General features: G+C 51.8%; 1 protein-coding gene across 2 annotated transcripts; it reads right to left on the bottom strand.

Annotated features, from left to right (window-relative positions):
• Positions 1-11: 11 nt before the first annotated feature.
• Ldlr (low density lipoprotein receptor) lies at positions 12-27,601 on the bottom strand. 2 transcript variants are annotated; one of them, XM_041657487.1, is made up of 18 exons: positions 27,335-27,601; positions 18,619-18,741; positions 17,986-18,108; positions 16,731-17,114; positions 15,136-15,258; positions 13,322-13,444; positions 12,493-12,612; positions 11,443-11,568; positions 10,973-11,144; positions 10,658-10,882; positions 8,811-8,929; positions 8,337-8,476; positions 6,936-7,077; positions 6,667-6,819; positions 5,528-5,701; positions 5,117-5,188; positions 4,198-4,355; positions 12-1,928 (listed from the first exon to the last, which is right to left on the bottom strand). In XM_041657487.1, exons 1-18 carry the CDS (start codon positions 27,399-27,401, stop codon positions 1,893-1,895), a joined length of 2,580 nt encoding a protein of 859 aa, XP_041513421.1. In that variant the 5' UTR covers positions 27,402-27,601; the 3' UTR covers positions 12-1,892. The 2 variants fall into 2 exon arrangements, with proteins under 2 accessions (XP_041513421.1, XP_041513420.1); XM_041657486.1 differs by lacking the exon at positions 12-1,928 and having other exon boundaries at positions 4,156-4,355.
• Between the last annotated feature and the right edge of the window lie 83 nt (positions 27,602-27,684).

Raw genomic sequence — 27,684 nt, 5'->3', positions numbered from 1 at the left:
ACAGAACGATAACAAGGTTTTCAAGAGGAATTTAATCCATCATAGTAAGACGCTTTCAGCCCATGAAAACCCTAAACAACGGGTTCAAAGCCGTTCCCATCCCTCAAGGCAACAGTCCATTCAAACAGTCTTCGTACACAGCATCCCAGAGTTTCAGCCAGTCAACCTGGAGAAACGTCACCAACAAGTGCAGCAATCAGGGTGTGTAAAAATAAATAGATTTAATAGATAGTGTGATAACCTCGAACAAACACACAGAATGAAGACAGCCAGGTGCTGCTGGCTCAGAGCTCCTTACAGTGCGCGCCTCCTGTCCCGACAGTGGGGCCCTTCAGCTGGGCGTGTGCAGGAATCCAAGGACGGCCACTGTCATCCTGAGTTACCCGTGTGGCAAGTTTGTGGTGATTTCTTAGTCTTCTTCTAAGTTCCCCCAAATGACCTGATTATGGGATTTCTTTTGGTTTTCAGATATAGTCTTAGCTGGCCTGAACTCAGAGATGCGCCTGCCTCCTCTTCTTTAGTGCTGGGATTAAAGGTGTGCCCCACCACGCCTGGCTGATTATGGGATGAAAAATCATGCAGGTTTCTTGCATTTCTTCCTTCCCTTTTTCCTTGCTGAGACAGTGTTCTACTGTATAGCCCAGGCTGACAGCCAGTTCCTGGCAACCCACTTGCCTCAGGCTCTCCTGCTGGGTTGACAGGTGTATACCAAAGCCCAGCTGAGCAGGGAAGTCTCTGTTGGCCTGAGAGGAGCTGAACAGCCAGACTGCTCCAGGTGCTGACACAGAATCAGAAGCTATCAGGCAGGGGGTTAAAGTGTAGATATATAGTAAAAAATAAAATAAAATAGAAGCCAAAGAGGCTCTGGCTTTCCATCCCAGCACTGAGAGAGCAGATCTTGTGGATGCTTGGATCCTGATCAGTCTGATGTCTTCCTTCCTCCCTGGGCATCGCCTTCTGTGGCCAATGACATGGGGCCGCTGCTGGCCCAGAGCTCCGGCACAGCGCACCACCGAACAGTGCGACCTCAGGGTGCCCAACCCTGAACTGGGAAAGTGAGGAGAAAAATGAAGCGCAGGTCCCATGCGGACAACCAGGCTGCGTGGGGCTGCGTGAGGGACTGAGGTCCTGACAGCCACGCCCGACAGCACACGTGGCCTCAGCTCCTGAGCAAGGCAACTGGAAGTCTCAGGCACTTCATAGATATGAAGAGGGCATGGCGGTGCAGGCTTGTTCCTCCAGGAATGGGTGAGGTCTCAGTGGAGGCACGGGCAGGAATCAGTCACTGGCGCTGCTGGCCCCAAGATCTGGCAAGATCAGTGCCCGAGTGCCACAAGTCACTTCCTGGCTTCTGCAGGGCCCACACCAGCTTGGAAGACCTGATGGGGCGGCAGAGCCGAAGCTTCCTGGAGGGCGGCTAAGGCATGCAGGGTGGAGGTAAATGCAGAGTCCTGAGTTTAGGGATTGGCCGGGGTACCTGGGATCCTGTCACAAGCACCTGCCGCTAGCTGAATGTTCAGAACAAAGGGCCTCTCCACCTGGGTCCCTTCCTCCTTCCTGTGAGTGGAAAGCAAGGAATGAAGAAGCTTCTGGGGTCGCCTCTTTGCCTTCCAAGGAAAGAAAGATGGGTGGAAAAATCCCAGCCAGAATTCCTGTCCTGAGCATGGCCAGCAGCCGTTTCTGCCCCTAGACAATAAATATATAAAACAGGGCCTGGGGCAGGCAGGCTGCTGAGCTTGGCCCACAGCCCAGTTTTACTCTTATCTTGCTTTGAGCAACACAGAGGCCACCGAGGTGACAGGACCAGTCCTGGACAGGGAGGTGTGGAGAAAAGTATCCTTCCTGCCTGAGAATGGTAATGGATCCCGGAAAGAGATGGTTCTCGCAGCTGTTCATGCCACATCGTCCTCCAGGCTGACCATCTGTCTCTGTCAGCAAACCACAAACACAGGAAACAGTCAGTCTAATAATGGGCAGTGCACAGGGCCAGAGCTCAGCACATCCCAACCCACACAGCAGGCATCTCTCTAATGCCTCGGTCCCCTGCACAGCCACCAGAGGGTGCTGGGTAAAGCCTCTTGTGGAGAACCCTCCTGATGCTCGCAGTGCAGGAGTCCTCCCTAGGGCTCACAGTACAGGAGTCCTCCCCAGGGCTCACAGTGCAGGAGTCCTCCCCAGGGCTCAGAGTGCAGGAGTCCTCCCTAGGGCACACAATGCAGGAGTCCTCCCTAGGGCTCACAGTGCAGGAGTCCTCCCTAGGGCTCACAGTGCAGGAGTCCTCCCTAGGGCTCACAATGCAGGAGTCCTCCCTAGGGCTCACAGTGCAGGAGTCCTCCCCAGGGCTCAGAGTGCAGGAGTCCTCCCCAGGGCTCACAATGCAGGAGTCCTCCCTAGGGCTCACAGTGCAGGAGTCCTCCCTAGGGCTCACAGTGCAGGAGTCCTCCCCAGGGCTCACAATGCAGGAGTCCTCCCTAGGGCTCACAGTGCAGGAGTCCTCCCTAGGGCTCACAATGCAGGAGTCCTCCCTAGGGCTCACAATGCAGGAGTCCTCCCTAGGGCTCACAATGCAGGAGTCCTCCCCAGGGCTCACAATGCAGGAGTCCTCCCCAGGGCTCAGAGTGCAGGAGTCCTCCCTAGGGCTCACAGTGTAGGAATGTCCCCAAGACTCGCAGTACAGGAGTCCTCCCTAGGGCTCACAATGCAGGAGTCCTCCCCAGGGCTCACAATGCAGGAGTCCTCCCCAGGGCTCACAATGCAGGAGTCCTCCCTAGGGCTCACAATGCAGGAGTCCTCCCTAGGGCTCACAATGCAGGAGTCCTCCCCAGGGCTCACAATGCAGGAGTCCTCCCCAGGGCTCACAATGCAGGAGTCCTCCCCAGGGCTCACAATGCAGGAGTCCTCCCCAGGGCTCACAGTGTAGGAATGTCCCCAAGACTCGCAGTACAGGAGTCCTCCCTAGGGCTCACAATGCAGGAGTCCTCCCCAGGGCTCACAATGCAGGAGTCCTCCCTAGGGCTCACAATGCAGGAGTCCTCCCCAGGGCACACAGTGCAGGAGTCCTCCACAGGGCTCACAATGCAGGAGTCCTCCCCAGGGCTCAGAGTGCAGGAGTCCTCCCTAAGGTTCACAGTGCAGAAATCCTCCCTAGGGCTCACAATGCAGGAGTCCTCCACAGGGCTCAGAGTGCAGGAGTCCTCCCTAAGGTTCACAGTGCAGGAATCCTCCCTAGGGCTCACAGTGCAGGAGTCCTCCCCAGGGCTCAGAGTGCAGGAGTCCTCCCTAGGGCTCACAGTGCAGGATTCCTCCCTAAGGCTCACAGTATAGAAATCCTCCCCAAGGCTCACAGTCCAGGAGTCCTCCCCAAGGCTCACAATGCCCTCTTTCCTCACCTCCAGGCTCTTGGATCATGCACTTTCTTTTTTCTTTTTTAGAATTATGTTTTTGTGTATGGGTGTTTTGTCTGCATGGAAATCTGTGCCTCACATGTGTGCCTCATGCCTGCGGAGGCCAGAAGGTGTCAGATTCTCTGGAACTGGAGTTACAGACCATTGTGGGTCCTGAGAACAGACCCCAGCTCCTTGGGAAGAACAGTCAGCGTTCTTAGCAACAGAGCCACTTTTTTCCAGTCTTCCACATGCTTCTTAAATGCATTATGCCCAGTCCCATCACAGGCCTCTGCAACAGGCTGCTTCCTCTGCATATTACCCAATTTCTACCCAGAGGAGCCTGAAATCTCCTGCAGTCATGGAGGATGAAACATGGACTCAAGCATGCTAGGAGGGGCTCTGCCAGTGACTCCTGCCTAACGCCCCACTGACGGAATCTAGGCAGGGGCTCTACCCCTGAGCCACACCCCAGCCCCTCACTGGGGATTCTAGGCAGGGGCTCTACCCCTGAGCCACACCCCAGCCCCTCACTGGGGGATTCTAGGCAGGGGCTCTACCCCTGAGCCACACCCCAGCCCCTCACTGGGGGACTCTAGGCAGGGCTCTACCCCTGAGCCACACCCCAGCCTCTCACTGGGGGATTCTAGGCAGAGGCTCTACCCCTGAGCCACACCCCAGCCTCTCACTGGGGATTCTAGGCAGGGCCTCTACTGCTGAGCTGTTGCATACCCCTGGCTTCCTTTTTTCCATTCCACCTAACTTCCGTCCTTCAGTTTCTTAGATGCCCTCTCTCCCACAAAAGGGCACTCACTGAGGGGTAGGTGTAGCCGTCCTGGCTTCGGCAAATGTGGAGTTCGTCCTCTGTGGTCTTCTGGTACACTGGGTTGTCGAAGTTTATGCTGTTGATGCTCCTTAGCCGCCAGTTCCTCCACAGCAGGATGGCCCCAAAGACAAGGAGGATGACCAGTGCTGTGGGGAAAGAGGGCTTGGTCAGGACGGGCCCCAGGAAGCCTTGCACCAGTGAGGCCATGGCATTCCCATCCTGGCTCCTTTACATGACCTCGATGGGTTCTGAATGTAAACTTATACTTCCTTATCAGACAAAGAAAAAACCCTGCAGGGTGGGGGCATCAGGACCTGTAAGCCTAGCACTTCAGAGGGATGAGGCAGGAGGATGACAACTTCTGAACCAGCCTGGGCTCCACAGCCTGACACTGTTCTATCTTCTGGATCCTGACAACTTTGCTTTGTTCGTTTGGTTGCGTTTTCCTGTTTATTTTGTTTTGTTTTCCAAGACAGGGTTCCTCTGTGTAGCTTTGGAGCCTGTCCTGAATCTCACTATGTAGACCAGGCTGGCCAGTAACTGATAGAGATCTGTGTGCCTCTGCCTCCTGAGTGCTGGGATTGAAGGTGTACACCACCACATCTGACCATCTTTCTTTTTGCCAGTCTAGAACTCTGTAGACCAGGCTGGCCTCAAACAAACTCTCAGAGTTCTGCCTGTGAGATTAAAGCTGTATTCCACCATAACCAGGGGCACTCAGTCTTGTCTATAATGAAGAGAGCTAGAAGGGGGCAGGGGTCAGAGGCAGGCAGGGGCATCGTCCCTCCCGCAGGGCTGTCTCTCAGACAGGGACATTCTATTTAGGGTCAGAGAGGTGGAGTGGCCCAGCAGGCTAAGCATGAAGTCTCAGGGGCCCCACCACGTCAGCAGCCCAGCCAGTACTTACCAACGGGGAGGATGATGGACAAGACACTCACTCCCTGTGGCTGCTCCTCGCTCCTCCCGCTGCCACCCTGGACTGGGGTAAGACAAAGGACAGAGTGAGGAGGCTGAGGTCAGAAGAAGACACACGTCAGACGACAGGAGCCACCCAAGGAGATTGCCTGACACAGTCTTCCTATCGTCCTGTTCAGGGAAATCTGGAGATGCTATTAAGGTTTGTGTAAGTCATGTGGACTTGATCTCAGGCAGAGCTGTCCTCCAGCGTCCACAGAGGATCCCAAGACCCCCAAGGTGGAAGGAGAGAACAGACCCCCACAAAAGCTGTGCTCTGACCACACAGGCATGGTGGCACACTCCCCAATCCCACTAACCAAATCAGTGTACTAATCAAATGTAGGGTGGGCCTGGCCTTTACCTTGGTGGGACATTGTCACCGACTCAGCCGTGCTGAGGCCAGGGATGTCCATGGGTTCCCTGGAAGTGCTGGAAGCCGACTGATCCTCCTTGTGTTGTGGAGACCTCGTGGTTGCTCCAGTGACCACAGACCTGATGGTGGATGTCCCCTGGGTGGTCAGGACAGGTGCGACTTCTGATGGGACAAAAGACAGGACGTGAGTGCCATGAGCTGAGGTGCCACTCACACACCGCTCCACTCTGCGTGGAGGGCAGGCCAGGTCCAGGGCCGAGGAAACGAAAACAAGGGCGGTAATGAGCAGCTGGCAGCACTGCTCCAGAGTAACCTCAGACTTGTGATTCTCCTGCCTCAGCCTCCAGAGGACCTATCCTGTTCTTACAATAGGATTTGGAAGTGTCTAGGAAACTTTGGTCCCTGAGATGGGACAATGACCTCCAAAATGCACGTTAGGAGCTCAACCACTGATGAGCAGTGATGGCTCACATCTTTAATTCCAGTACTTAGGAGGCAGAGGCAGGTGGATCTCTGTGAGTTCGAGGCCAGCCTGGTCTACAGAGTGAGTTCCAGAAAAACCAGGACTACACAGAGAAACTGTCTCAAAAAATCCAAAAAAAAGAAAAAAAGAAAACTGAACCACCAATTTTTTTTTTTTTTCATTTTTTGAGAAAGGGTTTCCCTTGTGTAGCCTGGCTGTCCTGAAACCTGCCCTCCAATCAGAACAGTTGTCCTTTAACTAAATGAACAGATAAAATGAGAACATTTGCTGTCTCAACACATGATCTCTTCCCCTGTTAGCATGCAGAAAGAAGTGCCCTCTAAGACTTCCAGTATCCAGAACCATGAACTTTTATGCTTTTTACATTATCCAGTCTCGAGCAGTCTGTTTTAGCAACAGAAGACAGACGGAAACAAACCCAAACTGAGCCTTTCTCAGATGATGTCAGAGACAGGGGTCCTGTTTCCCACTTGATACCCTGGCCTAAGTCAGATGACTTCCACAGGAGCTAAGATACAATGGGGCCACAAAGGGGCGCCCAGTCTAAGTGTATTTAGTGCATCCAGGAGTCCCCAGACAACGCTGGTGTCCAGTCAGCCTTGGCAGGCTCATGTGGGTACAGCTCCAGGGACTGTGCCCCTACCTGGCAGGCAGCTCCTCATGTCGTCGGCCAGAAGCATGCCATCAGGGCAGGCACAGGTGAACTTGGGGGAGTGGGGGTTGATCTGCGGGGCCGGCAGGCACAGGTACTCGCAGCCACCGTTGGGGAGGGCCGTTCTCTCACACCAGTTCACTCCTGGGGGAGAAGAGGACGTTCAGAGAGACGAGCCGATGGCATCAGATGCACCAGAGCAGAAGTCCCGGGAATTCTCAGACAATGGCAGAGAAATGTATTTCAGGGTAGGGGCTCACCTCTAGGCTGTGTGATGTTGTGGAACAGGACAATGTCCTCTGGCGACAAGAGGTTTTCAGCCACCAAATTCACATCTGAACCCGTGAGGCGATTAGCACTGAAAATGGCTTCATTCATGACATCCGTCCAAAACACTTTGTCCTACGGGTGACATGTACAGAAGACAAGAAAGCCCATCAGCCAGCGGAGCAGCATGCATCTCCATGACCTCCCCAAACTTCTGGGGTTCTCTACGCACAAGCAATACTGGGTGTGGTGGAAAGTTTCTACTTTATAATGTAGTGATGGGGCTAGACAGCTGGAGAGATGGCTCAGCGGTTAGGAGCACTAGCACTGGCTGCTCTTCCAGAGGACCCGGGTTCAATTCCGAGCACCCACATGGCAGCTCACAACTGTCTATAATCCAGTTCCCTGGAATCTGACACCTTCACACCAAAGCACGGAAAATAAAGTTAAAATAAATTATTAGCCGGGTGGTGGTGGTGCACGTCTTTAATCCCAGCACTCGGGAGGCAGAGGCAGGCAGATCAGATCTCTGTGAGTTCAAGACCAGCCTGGCCTACAAGACCTAGTTCCAGGACAGGCTCCAAAGTTACAGAGAAACCCTGTCTCGAAAAACCAAAACCAAACCAACCCAACCCAAACCAAACCAAACCAAAACATCCAATAAAATAAAAAAAAAATTATTAGGAAATAAATGTGTGAGCCGTGAGCCGGGCGGTGGTGGTGCATGCCTTTAATCCCAGCACTTGGGAGGCAGAGGGTGAATCTTTGTGAGTTCGAGGCCAGCCTAGTCTACAAGAGCTAGTTCCAGGACAACCTCTAAAGCTACAGAGAAACCCTGTCTCGAAAAACAAAAACAAAACAAAACAAAAAAAAAAAAAACAAAAAAAAGAAAGAAAGAAAAAGAAAATAAATGTGTGAAAGGTGCATAAAATCGTCCCTTCCTAACCATTCTGTGTGCATGTGTATGTGTGTGTATGTGTGTGTTGCATGCATGTGCTCATGTTCGGCATTGCTATGCACACATATGCGGGGTGTATGTGTGTATGGAGGTCACAGGTGGATGTCAGGTGTCTTTCTCAGTTACTCTCCCCTTAATTTTTTTTGAGACAGTCTTTCACTGAACCTGGAGCTCACTGAGTTAGCTACACAGGCTGGCCAGTGAGCTTCCGGCATTTTCCTGTCTCTTCATAAACTCTGGTTCCAACCCTAGCACCACAAAAACAAAAAACAACAGAAAAACCCAAAAACAGAAACAAAAAACAACTCCAGGAAAAACCTGCAACTCTACCACCTCTCTAGAGCTCTAGGTAAGAGCCAATACCTAATCAGTCTTGGCTCGAATGGATGGGACAAACCTAGGGCTGGACCAAATCCCCTCACATTCCCAGGGTCACCTCATAGATGGCCAAGGAGAAGGGGTGGGCAAGCTGCTTCTCATCCTCCAAAATGGTCTTCCGATTGCCCCCATTGACATCGATGCTGGAGATAGAGTGAAGTTTGGAATCGACCCAATAGAGGCGGCCACTGGGAATATCTAAAATGCATGAACAGACAAGGAGATATGGAGAGGTCAGAGGTAACAAGATCATCTAGTTTGCCTGAATATTCCAGAATGTTCTAGAGATTCTAGAATGTTTCAGAAAGTTCCAGACCATGCCAGAAAAATTTCAGGGCACTAGCTTGGGGTAGAAGGTACATCTTTGGGTGAATTACTCTATCACATATGAACCTGAAGGCCACATTGTGGTTTTTGTACCACCCAGTAATCCTTCCAGCTGCATAGGAAGTGGGTTATGTCAATGACATAATGTCAAGGATGTACCTCACGGTGCCCAGCCCCAGCAAGCAAGACCACCCCTTAGATATACCTAGTGTGATGCCATTCGGCCACTGGATGTCCTCAGTCACCAGCGAGTAGATGTCAACACCATTCAGGCCCCCTTTCTTGATTTTGGCAGGCGTCCCCCAATCTGTCCAGTACATGAAGCTGGGAAAACAGACAGAGATAAGGACACTCTGACAGCCGGCTCCCACTACTGGTGACAAGGGTCAGCTTAAACAGCTCGCTCTCAATTTGGAACCACACCTGGCTCTTCGTACAGGGGCAGTGAAGATGAACTCAGGTCCCGCACTTACAAGGCAGGCCCTTTACAGACAATTCCCCTTCAATCCCTCCACCCTGCCGCCAACACCAGCTACAACTTCTGCAGGGTCCTCCCAGCCAAGAGCCACAGGGGATGGTCAGCCCCGCTCGCAGGTGTGGAGTTAAGCTGGGGTGTGGTGGCGCGTACCAGTGACTGCAGATGCTGCAGAGGAGGTGCTGCAGCATTCAGAGTGCAAACTACACCTGAAGCACAGACTCTGAAATCACTCCTGCACGGACACGGATGTGGCCTGACAAGGACAGCACTTACAGGGGTGGGGGTGGGGAGCCTCCCAACACGGAATGCCCAGCAGCTGCTCAGTCTGTTGGACCCTGAATTCTTATAGACTTGTCTGATCTCCACAGGTCGAAGGGAGCTTTACTCCTATCGCTGAATGTCCAGGACACTAACAGGGGGATTCTGCATAGTGTTGTACGCATGTGTGTGATGTACGCAGAGGGTAGAATACAATCTAAGAAATGCTGTCCATGGGGCCAGCAAGGTGACAAGCCTATGCCAGCCTGGGAGGTCTGGGCACAAAATTAAGGCGTTAGCATTAAAACACATGCACCACGAAGCCCAGGCTGTCTGCTTGTTCCTTGTTCTGGGGATGAAGCCAGAGCCTCCTGCACACTTGGAAGGTACTCCACACCCCCAGCCTAGGTCACTGCGTGTTTCAGACCATGATAGAGCTGGGATGCCTTGAACTTCTGACACTCCTGTCTCTGTCACAGGTGTTCACGAGAATACAGGAGGCAGAAGCCAGGACTTTATGCATGTTAGGCAAGCACTCCACCAAATGAACCACATCCCCAGCACCTTTATTTTGTTTTATTAACATTTATTTATCCACTGCATGGACATGTGTGTGTATCATGCAACATTTGGGGGAAGGGGTTGACTTGATCCCTGAGATTAAACTCAGGTAGTCAGGCTTGGAAGCAAATGTCTTTACCCACTGAGCCAGGATTTGGTTTCTCTGTTTAACAGTCCTGGCTGTCCTGGAACTTTGTAGATCAGGCTGGCTTCAAACTCACAGGCATCCACCTGTGCTGGGATTAAAGGCATGCACCACCACTGTTTATGTTTCTGTGTCTATGTACCTGTGTGCTGAGACTAAAGGAGGCCAGAGGCATCAGAGCCTCTGGACCTCAAGTTACAGGTGGTTGTGAGCTCCCTGGTACAGAAACAGGGAATTAAAGTTGGTTCCTCTGCAAGAGCAGCAAGTGCCTTTGACCACTGAGCCACCACTCCAGTCCCTTGCTAAGTCAGCTTCTAAGCCGCTATTTTGATTATTCTGAGACAGGATCTCACTTTGCAACCTAAGCTATTCCGTAACTCACAGCAATCCTCCTGTCTCAACCTCCTCAGTGAAGGGATTTTGGGTTTGAGCCACTACCTCCTTATGCCACCTCCCTGATCTTTCACCGACAACCCTCAGCCTCTGCTTCACTGTCTTCCTCTAGCTCAACACCATATCACCGAGCTACACACATCACATAACCCAGCTGTGGATCCCCCACCTTGATTTAGCCCAATGTCCTCTGTACCCTCCGCTCTGAGACACTCACCCGTGCACGGGGTCCACCACAATGTCTCTGGGTCTAGACCCTTTCTCCCGGAACAGCGTTCTCCTCCTTCCACCCTTGGTGTCAGCCACAGACACGCTGCCTGGAACTGAATCTGTCCAGTAGATGTTGCCATGGATCCAGTCTACAGCCAGCCCATCTGGGGCCTGCAGGTCCCCACTGATGATGGTGTCATAGGACAAGCTAGGCGCTCGGTCCATCAGGGCACTGAGGTAGAAAAAAGGACCGCATTAGAGCCTGGAGCCTGGGCGTCACCAGGGGATGGGGTGGCGACAGGGTGACGGGACTGAGGCTCACCTGTAGATCTTTCCTTGGGACAGGTCAGACCAATAGATCCTATTGTTGGCCACTTCAGTGTCCAGGGCCACCACGTTCTTCAGGTTGGGGATCAGGCTGGTGTACTCGCTGCGGTCAATGGTCATCTTCCGGACCTCATGGCGGTTAGTGAAGAGGAGATAAGCTACGGAGCCTGGAAAGTCATGCAGAGTGGTGCGGGAGTCGAATCAGGGCTCCGCGCAAGCCAGGCAAGCACTCTACCTACTGAACCCAAGACCGTGGGATCCATTTCTTTAGTAAGAATAACTGGAGACGCTACAGAGGCTCAGATGTCTTCGAGAGGGATAGGTAGAGTCCTACAGCCTCAGCCGGTGACCCCTAGAAAGGCCCCATGTCCTCACTGTACTGCCCCCCTATCAGCACCTGGAGACAGCACCCCAGAGAGGAGCTGCCCACCCCCTTGGCTTCCTTGGCTCCCCGTCTGTGCTCACCCACGGCCTTGCAGGCGCTGGTGTGAGGGTCCATGTGGAAACCGGCCCGGCATTCACACTTGTAGCTGCCTTCCAGGTTGACGCAGAGCTGGCTGCAGGTGTCTGGCTCCTGGCACTCGTCGATATCTGTGTGTGGTAACAGAAAGGTTTGCTCTGGGGAAGAGGAACCCTTCCTACGAGGCTACCAGTGGGGACAGGAGAGCTAAAACCAAAACGTTATGTCCTCCAGTGCCCGAGGATTTCTCGCCCCTAGCAGACCCGTGACGCTGCCGTTCACTCCAGTGCTAGATGATGTGGGACTGATCCAGCCAGCTTTCCTTCACTTCTTTATTTTCTTCCATTTCTGTTTATTTATTATTGGTCTCTTTATGTAGTCCTGGCTGGCCCAGAACTTGCTATATAGACCAACCTACCCTTCAATTAAGAGATCTGCCTGCCTCTGTCGCTCAAGTGCTGGGATTAAAAATATTTTGTGCCACACAGGGCCTCTTTTGTTGTTTTCTGAAACTTCTTGCATAGCCTAGGCTGGCCTTGAACTTGCTACATAGAAGATGACCTTGAACTTCTGATCCCACTACCATCCTGAGTGTTGGTTGTCTGTGTAGGCCAACTGCTGGGCTTACGATGTGAAGGGGTGGAACTTGGAGCTTGCTACTTATGAGGCAAGTCAGCTGAGCCCCAGCTCTTGCCTGAACCTTGATGCTTTTTTCTTTGTTTGTTTTTGAGACAAGATTTCTCTGTGTATCCCTGGCTGTCCTGGAACTTCTCTGTGGACCAGGCCAGCCTCGAACTCACAGAGATCTGCCTGCCTCTGCCTCCCGAGTGAACCTTGATTCTTGCTGACGACCCCAAAAGGCAGGACTGCCAATGATCCACGCTTCCTAACAGTCAGGCCCCACTCAGTGTTTACCCCTGGACGGCTCCTGATAGCCCTAAGAGGTGGGGACTGCACTCCTGCCCACTGAGCACCTGAGGAAACTGAGGCACAGTGCTCAGCGGGCCAAGGCAGAGGTGGTCAGAGCCACGGCCTGGACAAAGCCACGGACCTACCTTCACATTTGTGCTGGTCCACCAGCTGGAAGCCATTGGGACATAAGCACTCATAGCCAATCTTGAGGTCCTTGCAGACGTGGGAGCAGCCACCATTGTTGTCCAAGCACTCGTTGGTCCCTGCACAGGGTGAGGAGACACAGATCGGTAATTCTAGAGCCCCTTTCTCTCCACGGGAAACACTAAGCCGTTTCTTCGTCTTTGCAAAAATCGTTCAGGTATGGGCTGGAGAGATGGCTCAGAGGTTAAGAGCATTGCTTGCTCTTCCAAAGGACCTGAGTTCAATTCCCAGCAACCACATGGTGGCTCGCAACCATCTGTAATGGGGTCTGGTGCCCTCTTCTGGCCTGCGGTCATACACACAGACAGAATATTGTATACATAATAAATAAATAAATAAATATTTAAAAATAAAAAAAAAATCGTTCAGGTATGCATGTGTATCTGCATGTGGGTGTGAGAACATGAATGCAGAGACACCAGGGCCAGGGGACTAGAGTTATAGGTGACTGTGAACCACCTGACTTAGGTGCTGGGACCAAACCTGAATCTTCTATAAGAGCTATAAGTGCTCTTAACTGCATCTCTCCAAACTCAAGAACGATTTTTTTATATTACACAAGTGCTAGGGATTTGAACTCAGGTCTTCAGCTCCCAGCACCCCTCCCCTAAGGCCCTCTTGCCCTGAGCTCTGTCGGGTTTTAGTGATACACACTAGGCCTTCTGAACCTGTGGGGGTGGGGAGGCTCACGGCCCCATAGTCACTACACGTTAGTGCCACGTCCAGTTCCCCCAAAACACCATGCTCCCCCAGCTTCCCAGCACTCACTGCACTCCTTGATGGGCTCATCCGACCAGTCCCGGCAGTCCCGGGCGGAGTCACACACCTTGTCCAAGGAGATACATTCGCCACTGCGGCACTTGAACTTGTTGGGTCCATCGCACTGTGTCACTAATTAGAGGCACAGAGAACAGTCAGGAGTGGTTGACGGTACAACACTCTCCCGAGGTGTAGCTCAGTGGTAGAGCCCCTGCCTAGAATCCCCCAGTGAGGGGCTGGGATGTGGCTCAGGGTAGAGCCCCTGGCAGGAGTCTGTGTAGTCCTACTGGCCTGGAACTTCCTCTTATACTTCAGGACACTGAAATTTAGAGAGGTCTTCCTGCCTCAGCCTCCCAAATACTGGGATTACAGGGTGTTCCAGCACGCCTGCTGTGAGGAGTTTCTTTATGGGGTGTTTTCCCCACAGGGCTGGAGGTGAAAGCGAGGCTCTGTCTGGCTACTTGCTGGGAGCTCAGCAGAGAGTTACTGTTTAACAGAAACAGAGCTTGTTTCAACTTTGCAGGATCAAAAAACTTTTGGAGAGCTGGGAGGTTCAAAAAAGTCTTGGAGAGCAGGGCATTGGTGGCACAGGCCTTTAATCTAAACAGCACTCAGAAGGGAGAGGCAGGCGGACCTCTGTGAGTTTGTGGCCAGCCTTGTCTACAAAATAAGTTCCAGGACAACTGGAGCTACAGAGAGAAACCCTGTCTTGAAAAAACAAAACAACAAACAAACAAACAAACAAAAAATCCTAAAGAGAGATTATAGTGACAGCTGCAAAGATACGAAGTTTTGGTTGAATCGGGTTTCTTAGCCAGAGGTCTACTGGGTTCAGGCTGGCCTCAAATTTGTGTGTTTCCTGCCTCAGGCTCTCCATTGTCTGGGTCCAGACCTGCACACCACACCCAGCTCTGGCAACCAGTTACTGCAGTTAAAAAGTAACGAGTAACTCCTAGTCCAGTGATTAGAAGTCCTGAGTTCAACTTGAAAGAGCAAACAGCAAAAAAACCAACAGTGAATTTTCTAAGTGAGAGCTGTTCTCAAACTCAACGTGTGAGCAAGGCCTCCACCTCTCAGTGTAGGGTGGCAGGCATGTGTCAGTACACCCAGCATGCGGTGACTAAAGCACGCACGCTCGTGTGCACGCTAGACAAGCAACCTACTGATATCTCAGCCCTTGAGTGTGGTCATGTTATGTCATGTGCAGCCAGAGAGATAGAAAAAGTGCCACCAGGTTGAATGACATGAGTTTGATCTCAGGGCACTTAAGAGAGAATGACTTTGGGGGCTGGAGAGATGGCTCTGAGGTTAAGAGCATTGCCTGCTCTTCCAAAGGTCCTGAATTCAATTCCCAGCAACCACATGGTGGCTCACAACCCTCTATAATGAGGTCTGGTGCCCTCTTCTGGCCAGCAGGCATACACACAGACAGAATATTGTATACATAATAAATAAATAAATAAATATTTAAAAAAAATAAAAAAGAGAGAGAATGACTTTTGTAAGTGCCGGAATGTTCTTTTCATGGGATTGGATGGCTTGTGTATGTCACTAGCATGAAGCTCTGGGTTTCAGGCAGTGGTGGCGCACGCCTTTAATCCCAGCACTCGGGAAGCACAGACAGAGCTCTGTGAGTTCGAGGTCAGCCTGGTCTACAGAGCGAGTTTCAGGACAGCCAAGACCACACATAGAAACCCTGTGTCAAAAAAAAAAAAGAAAGGAAGGTGGAAGGAAGGAAGATACAGCTGCTAGGGACCCCCCTCCAGGGGAGAACAGCAGTACCCCGACTTTACAGGAAACGGCGGGAGTGGAGCTCAGCTCACCGTTGATGCAGCCCAGCTCGTCACTCATGTCCTTGCAGTCATATTCACGGTCACACTGGCGGCTACCATGGATGCAGGTGCCATCCGCACACTGGAATTCATCAGGCCGGCAGGTGGCCATCACTGAGGAGGACAGAGTGGTGATTGTCACAAGAATCACCAGCTAGAGACCCTTCCATGCCTTTCTGCAGTTAGCTTAAACTTAGCAGTTTGAAGGCTAGCAAGTAAGGCAACTGCTACCAAGCCCAAAGCCCTGAGTTCAGTCCCTAGGAACTGTGCAGTGACGGTGAGAACTGACTCTCAGAAGTTGTCCTCTGAGTGCCATGTATGTGCCCAAACACAGAGTATACACATCAATAATATTTTTTTTTTTTTGATTTTTGAGACAGTGTTTCTCCGTAGCTTTTTTGGTTCCTGTCCTGGAACTAGCTCTGTAGACCAGGCTGGCCTCGAACTCACAGAGATCCGCCTGCCTCTGCCTCCCGAGTGCTGGGATTAAAGGCGTGCGCCACCACTGCCTGGCTCAATAATAATTTTGTATCTATTATTTATTTTTTTTGTTTTTTTGAGACAGGGTTTCTCTGTGTAGTCTTGGCTGTCCTGGAACTGACTCGGCAGACCAGGCTGGCCTCGAACTCGCAGAGATCCACCTGCCTCTGCTGCATGCCACCACCACCCAACTACCAATTTCGTTTTTAAATAAATCACTCAGGGAACTGAACCCTGGCCTCATGCATGTGCGATGTGGCGTGTAAACATGTGACATGCCTGCACTGGCTTGTATGTTTAAATACCTGGTCCCCAGCCGGTGGAACTGTCTGGGAAGGACTAGGAGGTGTGGCCTGTTGGAGGAGGTGTAGCACTGGGAGCAGGCTTTGAGGTTTCAAAAGACTCAGCCTTCCCAGTTATTTCTCTCTCTGTGCCTCCTGCTTGTGGATCAGACATGAGCACTCAGCAATCGCTGCGGCTCTGTGTGAGCTCTCTGCTGCCAAGCTCCCTGCATGATGATCATGGACTCACCACTGAAGCTGTATACCCACCCCAAAAAACTCCTTCTGTAAGCCCTGGACCCAGCCCTTCGAAAAAACTCATTGTTCCAAAGAAAGAAAAAAACAATGTTTTCTGAGACATGGCCTCTCTACAAGAGCCTGGTTGTCCTGGCTCTTGAACTCACAGACACACCTGCTTCTAGAGGCAGACGCTGCCACACCCAGCCCTTGTCTTTGGTATGGCTGAAATTCTATTTACACAGCCCTGTGCAGTGTATGTGCACATGCAGGTATGCTCTCCAGGACACTCTGGCAGAGCTGCTCCTCCTTGTTCCCTTGAGTCAGGGTCTCTCATTGAGCTTGGAGCCAGCCTGGCAGCCAGCAAGCCCCAGGTACTCTCCTCTCTTCACATCCCACAGTACCAGGGTTGCAGCCTTGAGCAATTCAAACTCAGGACTTCATGCTCTGACAGCAGGTGCTCTTAAGTACTGAGCCTGCCCCTCACCCGAAATAAATCACCCTTCTTTCCAGGCAATCTCATATTGCTAAGCCCCAGTGCACCCATACGGGGCCGGAGAGCCATTCACCTCCCTTCGAGGGCCTCACCACAGTGTTCCTCGTCCGACTTGTCCTTGCAGTCCGCACTGCCGTCACAGACCCAGCTGCGATGAATGCACTCGCCGCTGCCACAGTGGAATTCCAGGGAGGAGCAGGGGCCGCTGCTGGGGACAGAGGCAGTGTCGCGGCCCCCACAGTTCTGGGCCCACTCGTCGGAGCCGTCCTCACAGTCGTCATCCCCGTCGCAGGCCCACAGGCTGGGGATACAGCTGGAGGAGTTGCAGCGGAAATGGGCGGGGCCACAGGTAGTGGCCTGGCAGTGGGCCTCGTCAGAGCCATCCAGGCAATCTCGGTCCTGGTCACACACAAACTTCTGGGAGATGCACTTGCCGTCCTGGCAGCGGAACTCATCCGGGGAGCACGTCTTGGGGGCTAGGGGTGCACAGGGAGGAGAGCATCCTGTCACGCCATGGCCCAGGCTACCACACACGGGTTCATTCGTAGACAGGATCCTTGTGCTTAAAAGGGCCACAACCCATTTAGCAGAGGCTTGGAGAGCAGTGGTGGTAGCAGGCCAGGGTCTGGGAAACTGCTGCACAGCCTTCTCTGCCTCAGTTTCCTCATTCACACGATCAAGTATCAATCAAGTCAGCTCTCTACCTCTGAGCCACACCTGAGCCCCTTCCTGGGGTTTTTCACACAGGGCTGAGTTACATCTTAGTGCTTCTGGTTCTGTTACAAATGCTTACTGTGCTAACTATATAAATGGCACTGTACCGAAGATATGCAGGTCTGGGGAAACCCACAGTACACGGATATAATCTTCAGGGACCGTGGGTCTTCACAGCTGCACAGAGAGGTGATATGACACCAGGACAGCAGCTGGTAGGCACACTGGCCGTCAGTACCTCAGCCCTGCTCCTTAGCAGAGCTCAGCGGCTGGGGGAAGCCTCCTTCCTCAGCGTGGGTACTGAAGCCATAGAGACAGACATATGCCAGCACTTCCTACACGCGCAGCCTACACGAGGGCTGCCTGGCAACCGTCGCCAGGGCTTGCTGCCTGCATAAATGCTTCCGAGGTCACCACTCTCCATCTCTCAAGGTGGGATCTAAGCCATAGGAGAGGGTGAAGGAGCAAGCATATTACAGGTGGAATCCCCTTAGGAATGTTCCTGGTGGCTGTCACACCCCAGGGCCCCTGGAAGACCGACTCCTTAGTGCATGTGCGTGCGTGCGTGCGCACACACACACACACACACACACACACACACACACACCACCCCATTGTCTGGGCAGCACTCACCACAGCCTTGCTCGTCTGAGCCGTTCTCACAGTCTGTCTGTCCGTCACAACGCCAGGAGTCAGGAATGCAGCGACTGACAAGGCCCCCACAGCTGAATTCCTTGGATTTGCAGGTGACAGACACTAGGGAGTAAGAGGAGCAGTACACAAAATGAATGCCGGTTAGTTACATCAGGTGTGTGTGCAGCCATGACATGTGGCGGTCATAGGACAACATGCAGGAATCCCTCCACAATATGGGTTCCAAGCATCAAACTCATTTCGTGAGGGTTGGTCACAGGAACCCATGCCTGCTTAGCCATGCAGCCCCTTTAGATGACTTCATACAGGACTTTTAGAGGACCTGTGTCATGACCACAACGTGCAGAACGGGATCAGGGTGAAGCCTTCCAAACCCACCGCCTCAGAGAACAGAACACTTTGGACTCTGGAAATCTGGATTAGGAATAGCCATCTTCTGTCCCACCTCTCAATTTATAACTGAACCCATCATTCCTGGGCTGCTCTGGAAGGACACTGAGTCTCACACAGCAGCAGAGCCCCCCCAGGGAGGGGTGGGGGCATGGCTCGGTGGAAGAGCCCCCACCCAGTATGCATCATCCCTCGCTTCACCAACACATAGAGGCAGCTTACTGCAGGTCTCCGAGGACTCATCGGACCTGTCCGCGCATTCTGGGGTACCGTCACAGACCCACTTGCTGGAGATGCACCTCCCGTCTGTGCACTGGAACTCGTTCCTGCTGCATCTGTCTTCGGCTACGAGAGCAAAGAGGAAGAAAGGGTCTCTCAATAGCAGCGGGCCAAGCTGGCCACACACCAGTGTGGCCAACCCCAGTGAGTGGCAAATTTACCCAGCATAGCAAGTGAAATTTGTCAGACCCAAAAGGAGAGCTGAGGGTCAACAAATAATGCAAAGGGAAAATCTGTCAATCAGTCGTTAACATTGACATCTGGACTGTTGAAAAGAAAATATAAAGATTTATCTAATTTGCCAGTGGTGGTGGCATGCGCCTTTAATCCCAACACTGGGAAGGCATAGACAGGTGGATCTCTGTGAGTTCAAGGCCAGCCTGGTCTACAGAGCGAGTTCCAGGACAGCCAGGAATATAGAGAAACCTTGTCTCAGAAGAAAAAAAAAATTATCTAATTTAGTTATTTAAGCCGGGCGATGGTGGCGCACGCCTTTAATCCCAGCACTCCAGAGGCAGAGGCAGGCGGATCTCTGTGAGTTCGAGACCAGCCTGGTCTACAAGGGCTAGTTCCAGGACAGGCTCCAAAGCCAGAGAAACCCTATCTCGAAAAACCAAAAAAAAAAAAAAAATAGTTATTTAAGTAACTTTAAGTTTTATTTTGAGACAGTCTCACCATGTAGTTCTGGCCTTGAATTCTATATAGAATGGGATGGCGTTGGTCTCACAGAGATCTGCCTGCCTCTGCCTCTGGAGTGCTGGGATTAAAGTACGGGTCACCTGATTTCATGACACACTGGCACATTACTGATGGTGACCAAGCACTGTCTGACCAGACTTGAAGCCCACCTCATGAGACAGCAGCCATGCTCAACACTGATACTATGGCCAAGAGCCTGGGACTGGAAAGGTCAGGGACCAAGAGGGAAAACAGCTACTACTGCTCTGGTCAAGGAACACAGCAACAAAAGGACTCCTAACGGCACTCTGCTCTACCCACCGCTCAGCGTCTCCCTCAGCCATCATCAGAGAAGCTTCCTCCTGCAATAGATGGGAACACACACAGAGACCCAGACTGGGCAATGTGCAGAGTGAGAGAGCTCGGAATACTAGTCCTAAAGACTAAATCTCTTCCCGTGGGGCCCAGGGAACCCTTCAGATGAGGAGACGGAACAGTCCAAGAGCCAGAGGAAGACACCAGTGAAACAAGGCCTTCCAAACACAACAGAACTGATGGACACGCGAACTCACAGAGACAGTGGCAGCAAGCACAGCTCCAAGCCAGGCGGGTTCCCAGGGTTGAGAGCGGAACTGGACCTGGGACCACCCCTAAGCCAGAAGCTATCCCCAAGTGTCAACTGCTGGCAAAAGAGAAATTAGTTTTCTCCAATGGAGACTTGCTGAGCACACAAACCATGATGCGCAGACCCCATGCCCAGCAGTGGACGGCAGCACAAAATGAATTCAATGCTGATTTTGGAGATTTTGTCATGTTTTCTTTAAACTTTTCTTTTTTTTTTTAACTTTTCTGATCTTTTGCTTGTATTTGATGGTTTCCAATTATGTGTTTTTATAGATCTTGAATGTGTGTATCTCTTGCTTTTTCTGTTTCTGTTCATTTATTTTATTTTATTCTGGTTTGATGACTTATTTGCCTGTTTTCTAAAGAGAGAGAAAAAAGGCCTGGAGTTGGAGAGGTAGAAAGATCTGCAGAAACAAGAGCGGGGAAAGCATGATCAGAATACACTACATGAAGAAAATGTCATTTTCAATAAAAAATAAAGTATGGGCATCATGATTGGCTACTTTTTTAAACTGTTATTTAAATTATTATTTTTTTTTTCTGTGACAGGGTTTCTCTGTGTAGCCCTGGCTGTTCTGGAATTTACTTTGTAGACCAGGCTGGCCTCAAACTCACAGATCTGCTGGCCTCTGCCTCCTGAGTGCTGGGATTAAAGTAATTTTAAATTTCTGATTAGATAACTGTATTATATGTGTAGGGGTGTTTTGCCTGCAATATGGAGGCCAGAAGAGGGAGTCTGATCCCCTGGGACTGGAGTTATAAACGTGTTTAAGCAGTCGCATGGGTGCTGCGAATCAAGTTCAGGTTCTATGGAGGAACAGCCAGTGCCCTTCCTTAATCGCTGAGCCTCTGTCCATCCCTGCCTAGCTACCAAACAGAAGTCTTTTTGTTGTTGTTTTTAAAGATTTCTTTATTTATTATGTATATATGCACCAGATCTCGTCATAGATGGTTGTGAGCCACCATGTGGTTGCTGGGAATTGAACTCAGGACCTCTAGAAGAGCAGCCAGTGCTCTTAACCTCTGCGCCACCTCTCCAGCCCCCAAAGAAAAGTCTTTGTAGTTTTTAGTTTGTTGTTTTTTCCCTTGAGACAGGGTTTCCTCTGTGTGACCTTGGCTGTCCTGGAACTCGCTCTATAGACCAGGCTGGCCTAGAACTCAAAAATCTGCCTCCCTCTGCCTCAGAGTTCTGGAATTAAAAGTGTGCATCACCACGCCCTGTGATAAGTGTTTTTATTCTTTTTAATCATGTGTCTGTGTGTGGGTTTGTGCACAAGAATGCAGTGTCCAGGGAGGCCAGAAGAGGACATCAGACCCTTAGACCCAGAGTTACAGGTGGTTGTGGACAGACAGACTTGGCAGGAACTGAACCCTTACAAGAGCAATGGATCTAACCTGCAGCCATCGGGTCTAACCTGGAGCTGCTCCAGTCTGAAGGCAAAGCAGAGCTCCCCTGAGGGACGCAGCAAACTGCTAATGCTTCTGTGAGTCTAGATGGCTGAGTGTGCTTGCTGCCAACACTGCCAGCCAGAGTTCTAGACCAGAGACCCACGTGGCAGAAGACAGAACCAACTCAGGCAGGCTGTCCTTTGGCTTCCACACACGTGCCGCGTGTTGTACCACACGAGCAAGCACGGAAGGAAAACAAAGCCTTGAAAAAGCCCTACGATGGCAGGACCTTGAAAGTAATTCTTTGTTGATGCTGTTGTTTTCGAGACAGGGTTTCTCTGTGTAGCTCTGGCTGTCCTGGAACTTGCTGCATCGACCAGGCTGGCCTAGAACTCAGAGGGCTGGGATTAAAGGTATAAGCCGCCATCACTGCCCAGCTTCACAATCTGAAAGTTGATTAGCCTGAAATCCCACACCCCAGTGGTCCCCTTTGTGGTTCAGTGGCTCCTCCCAAGTCCCAGCTTCCTGCTCAGCTATGCTGTGACTCCTCGGACAGTGTCACAGTACCTAGGGGTGGCCTGGAACTCTTGAGTTTAGATTAAAGGCGTGTACCACTACGTTCAGTGTGCCGATAATAATCCATTACCCAGTGCTAACCGGACCAATGACTCATCATACAGCCAGTAAAGGAAATGACTCACCGACTCTCTCAGACTGTCGGGTGAGCAGGGCATCTAGAATTCCAGGACTGGTTGGATCATTATAAAAGGGAAGTTCAGAGGGGCACTGGCAGGAAAGGGCTGAGGAGTATCACCCCATCAGACCACACAGCCCCGGTGATAGGTCATTAACCTATGCTCTCACTTAAATGACATACAAATGAGCATGAGGTGTGGAAATACCCACCACACCCGAAGGCCACGCCTGGGGCTCGAACAAAGCCTGGGTTCCACCCCCGCCACTGCATAAACCTGGCGATGAGGTAGAAGCCCATCATGCCAGCCCTCAGGAGGTGGAGGCAGGAGGATCACCATTACTTTGAAGCCAGCCAGGGTTACATAGCAAGACCCTGTCTCAAAACAAAACCAAACGAATAAAAAATTAGGAAGGTGTGGTGGAGGGGTGAACACCTGTCATCCCAGGGACCTCGTGGCAAAGGCAAGAAGTCTGTTACAAGTTTGAGCACATCCTAGGCTTCACAGCGACTTCCAGGTCACCCTGGGGTAGGCGAGGAGACCCCATCTCAAGCAAATAAGAGAAATAAACAAGGCCAGCAAGATGGCTCAGTGGGTAAAGGATCTGCTGCCAGGCCTACCGGAGTCTGATCCCCAGGACTCGGATGATGGAAGGAGAGACCCTCCTCTGTCCCCTGTCATCTCAAGCCTACGAGCACTCACACAGACCAGAGAAACAAATAAATGTAATCTTAGACATGTAAAAACAAGCCAGGAGTAAGGGTGAACACCTTTTTGTTTGTTTGTTTTTTGAGACAGGGTTTCTCGGTGTAGCTCTGGCTGTCTTGGAACTAGCTTGTAGACCAGGCTGGCCTCGAACCCACAGAAATCCACCTGGCACTGTCTCCCAAGTGCTAGAATTAAAGGCATGTGCCACCACCACCACCTGGCATAGTACACACTTTTAATCCCAGCATGGCAGAGGCAGGTGGATCTCTGTGAGTTCAAGGCCAGCCTGGTCTACATAGTAGTAGTAAGTCCAGGATAACCAGGGCTATAGACGAATACAACCACATAAAAGGCTGTCACTTTGTATAGCATACACTAAAACAGGACCCGCCACTCCAATCAACAGGCTCACACCTCTCAGCCTTGGCCCTCAGATCTCCAAAGTGAAGAATGACAAGACCACAAGAACCGAAAGGGGAAATACTCAGTTCTGTTTCCCACACACGAACAAGGTGGTCACTGCTCTCTAAGGCTTTCCTTTTCTGAAACAAAACCTCATACAGTTCAGGCTGGCCTCCATGTATGTATGTATGTATATATATATATGTATGTATACACACACACACACACACACACATAGAGAGAGAGAGAGAGCGTGAGAGAGCACAGGCTGGACTTGAGGACTTGACCCTTCAAGAATCCTGGGTGGCAGGAGTGTGCTGCCACACCCAGTCACTTCCCCAAACTACTAAGGACAGGTGGTGTGCAAGGAAGTCAAGATAAGCACTCAGGAGGCAAAGGTAGGAGGATCTCTGTGAGTCTGAGGACAGCCAGGGTTACACAGAGCAACCCTGTCACAAAAAAAGGAAGGAAGGAAGGAAGGAAGGAAACATAAAGGAGGTTGAGGTGCTGTCACTGAAAGTGCCTAAGGCTGAGAGCACTGTGGGCTCCGCCCCAGTAACAATGAGCAAGCAAGCTCATAGTCAGGCCTGCTGACTTTCACTTGTAATCTCAGCATTCCGGACACTGAGGCAGGAGGGATACAACGAGTTCAAGACCAGCCAGGGATACATGCTAACCTGGGCTACATATAAAAGTGGGGCAGGCTGGGAATGCTCCCAAGTGAGATCCACCTTGATCACCTGGAGATTAACGTGGGAAAAAGCTCTAACAATGGCCTGTGACTGGCTCTGCCTAATGCAGAAAAGGGAACAGCCTCGAACTGAATATTATTTCTCTAGACATTCCACACACCGTCACCCTTAAGTCGCTCTGAGGTCCTGACCCCTGTTACCCTTTGAACAACTGACACAGGCAGGAGCCTGCAAACCTAGCTTACACAGCACAGACACTGCTAGATATTCTTAGTACCCAGAGTTCTTTTCTGAAGGCTGTCATCTGGGGTCATCCTGCCCACCTACCAAAACTATGCTTCTCCTGATAAAGAAATAATAGTGGACCAGGACCTGACGATCACTGTCACCCTGAGCTGCCTGGTTTTTGATAAGGGGGATGGGCCTAAGGGCTGGTTCTAGGTCAGGGCTGTCTCCTTTGTTATGAGACTGGAGCCTGGTTGGAGGTCAACCTTGGTGAGGACACATTTACAGAAGTATTTTCACAGTGGCTCTAAACTTCCTTATGGCACCAACTTTCCTCACAGGTGAGTACACACTTGCCAGGCACACCTTTGGTCAGTAACTGAGTCCTTCACTGCCTCAGCCTGACTGCTTACGATGGCTCAGTGGCAAAGGCACTCACCACCAAGGCTAACAACCATCTAGGACAACCAAAGCCTGAGGTCCTCATCCTGCTGATCGATTCCACTCTCTCAGCATCCAAAGCGGGTTACTTCACAAGCCCAGAGGTGCAGATGCAGTAAGTATTGATGTACTTAAGGCGGAAAGGGGAAGAACACCAAAGCTTGGCCAAAGAGCCAAGTACAGACCAGAGCCAAGTGTCTAGACTCCAGAGTCTTATCTGGAGGAAGCAGGAGATAAGAGCAGGGATTAACTACCCAGAGACAGGAGCATCACCCTTCAAAAGGCTTGGAGTGGCTCCCAGCACTCAGGAGTGAGGTGGACTTGCCTGCACTGCACAGTGAGACCCTACTAAAATAAGAAAAATAAGAAAAAGCAAGGCCAGTGCAGAGGAACTGCCACAGTGTGAGGCAAGCCTGACTACATAGGGAATTCCAGGACAGCCTGGGCTACAAAGTGAGATACTGTCTCCAAAAACAGATAACTGAAAAGAACAAGAAAAAAATCCAACTTCACCCAAACTTTTACCAATTCTATTCAATGAGAACCATGATGGAGACAAATGAATACACCCAAGGCACATTATCAATGCTCGCAAAATTTTACTCTCCCTGTGTCTGGAGGACCCTCTGACATGCTTGACTCCACTTACATCAGCTCCTTGATCGATCTGTGCATGCGTGTGTACGTGTGTGTGCGCGCATGTGTATGTGTGTGCGTGTGCGTATAGGCCAGAAGTTCAAATCACATGGCTTCCTCTGTCTTTCTCCTGTTTATGCTTTGGACCAGATTTCCTGTTAGCCCAGGGACCCTTCCAGCACCGCCATTGCAGGTTGTCACAGCTGGCTTAGACAGCTGCCGGCAATTCCTACTCAGGTCCTCCCATGTGCACTGCAAGCATGTCACCAACTGAGCCACCACCCCAGCCCCCATCTGCTCTGGCCAACCTGAAGGCACGTGCACAACAGATCACATTTGCTTGTTTTTCGCGACAGAGTTTCTCTGTAGCTTTGGAGCCTGTCCTGGAACTAGCTCTTGTAGACCAGGCTGGCCTCAAACTCGCAGAGATCCACCTGCCTCTGCCTCCCGAGTGCTGGGATTAAAGGCGTGCGCCACCACTGCCAGGTGACAGATCACATGGTCCAGGCAAAGCAGGAAGCCAAAGCAAGCTATTGTAGTCACTACGAGCAGGAGGTGTGACAGACAGGCTGGGAGTCTGGGGAGCTCAGCTCAGGGGCTCTTAGGCCTTCCTGCACAATGGGAAACCAGACCTCGCGCAAGACTTCATAAAACACATTTTTTCCTTAAAGAAGACAAAGATGTATGGGAGAAATTAGGGTCTTTGGTCAAGCCTTGTTTGTAATTAAAACTGAATGCCAAGTGTTTGCCTGTTCAACGGCAGGCACACGCTCTGAGACTCGGTCTCACCCTATGGCCCCGGCTGTCCCGGAACTCCCAGAGATTCGCCTGCCTCCGCCTTCCCAGTGCTGAGATTAAAGGCAGGCGTGCTGGACGTCTTTAGGGATTGTACAGTTGACAGCCATTCCCTGCGGACTAACAAACTCCTTCTACAATCCTACTAGTCACTACCTGCACTGGTTCTGAGGAGGAAAAGAGCCATTTAAACTGTTCCTGTCCCAGCCAGGCTGGCTGCAAGACGAGCAGTAACCAGACTGGGGCTGCCTGCCTCCCTGGGAACTCGGAGCATGACGGCACAGGCCTGTCATCCCAACACTCCTGAGGAGGAGGAGAGAGGATCAGTTCAGCCATTCTAAGCTATATAGTGATCTACAGGCTAGCCTGGACTAAATCAGATCCTGTCCAAAAGGGAACGGACGCAGGGAATGCAGTTTACAAGCAGGGATTTATCCCGAATGTGCAGGGTCAAGTTCAAGCCCCAGAACTGCAAAGAAGTTGGGGGTGGGACTGTAACCTGATTACACACCATCTAACCTCCGTCCAAATTCCAACACCTCTCCTAAAAGGAAAGTCCACTTTACGGGGCAGCCAAACCCAACTCATTCAGAAAGTGGGAACATAGCAGATCAGCAAGAGTCCTTGCTGGGTCCCTGGCCCACCCTGGCTGATGATAGTCTTGGCTAGAGAGGCCTGGGTGGCCCGAGGCACACTAGGAAACTGGACCAGGGAAGCTGGGACAAGATTGGGATTAAGGTCTAAACACTCCCGGAAACTCTGCAGGGTCCCAGCAGGCCCAGATGTAGAGCCCCGCCCCACAGGGATGCTCACGCAAGCCAAGCCCCTGCACCTCATCCTCCGCCTTCCATTGGACGAGGGGAGTGGCTCGAGGCTCGCCTGTTCCGGCTGCACCCAGTAGGAGCTCGGGGGTGCGGTGGGAGGTTGGGCTGGGGCGGTGCTTTCGGGCACGCGGTAGCAGCAGGATTTGGGTGTGTAGCTGTGGAGACCCCAAGTCGTGTACACAGAGGACTAGGGGCCGCAAAGTTGGGCAACTGGGCTTGCGTATCCCACTAGAACGAATGACGGGAGCGCTCCTCTTGGACTCCCACGTACATCGGTCCGGGAGACCCATAACATCTCCGGGGAACCCTCACCCGCTGACCCGGGAGAATCCCTCCCCGTCTCCCCAAAGCCCACCCTGAGTCCCTACAACTCCGGCACCCCCTTTCCAAAACAGCTCCTTCCAGTCGCTCGGGAAGGACCCTCATTACAAGTTCTCACGAGTGATTCCATTTCACCACTTCTCGTTCAAAAATAAATAAATCACCGGGGGCTCCCCGAGTGCAGGGGGTCTGCCCCTTACCCTGCGCGGGCTCCTGGAGCAAGCCTTACCTGCAGCCCCAGCAGCAGCCAGGAGCAGGGCGATGGCCCAGCGCAGCGCTAGATCCCCGGTGCTCATCCTCAGCGTCAGCGTCTCGTGTCCACTCGGTTCACAGAATCCACTGTGTCCGCGCTACAAATCGGGCCCCACGGTATCTCGGCTGCAAACCCGGGGTGGCGGGTCCCAGGGTGTCCCTGATGCAAACCAGCGCTGCACACTGCCAGCCCGCGACTACACGCGCGCAGCAGCCAGAGGCATTCCTAGCACTTCCAGGCGAGGATTCCAGGCGGGGGAGGAGTCTGCAATGGGGTGATTTTCAAAAATCTTCACCTCACTGCGCTGGGAGGAGCTTCGAACGGCC

This window comes from Microtus oregoni, unplaced genomic scaffold (assembly GCF_018167655.1).
Source record: "Microtus oregoni isolate MIOR12 unplaced genomic scaffold, Mior012 000008F_ref0000371, whole genome shotgun sequence".
Classification (NCBI taxonomy): Eukaryota; Metazoa; Chordata; class Mammalia; order Rodentia; family Cricetidae; genus Microtus; species Microtus oregoni.
This window is presented reverse-complemented; position numbering and strand designations above follow the sequence as displayed.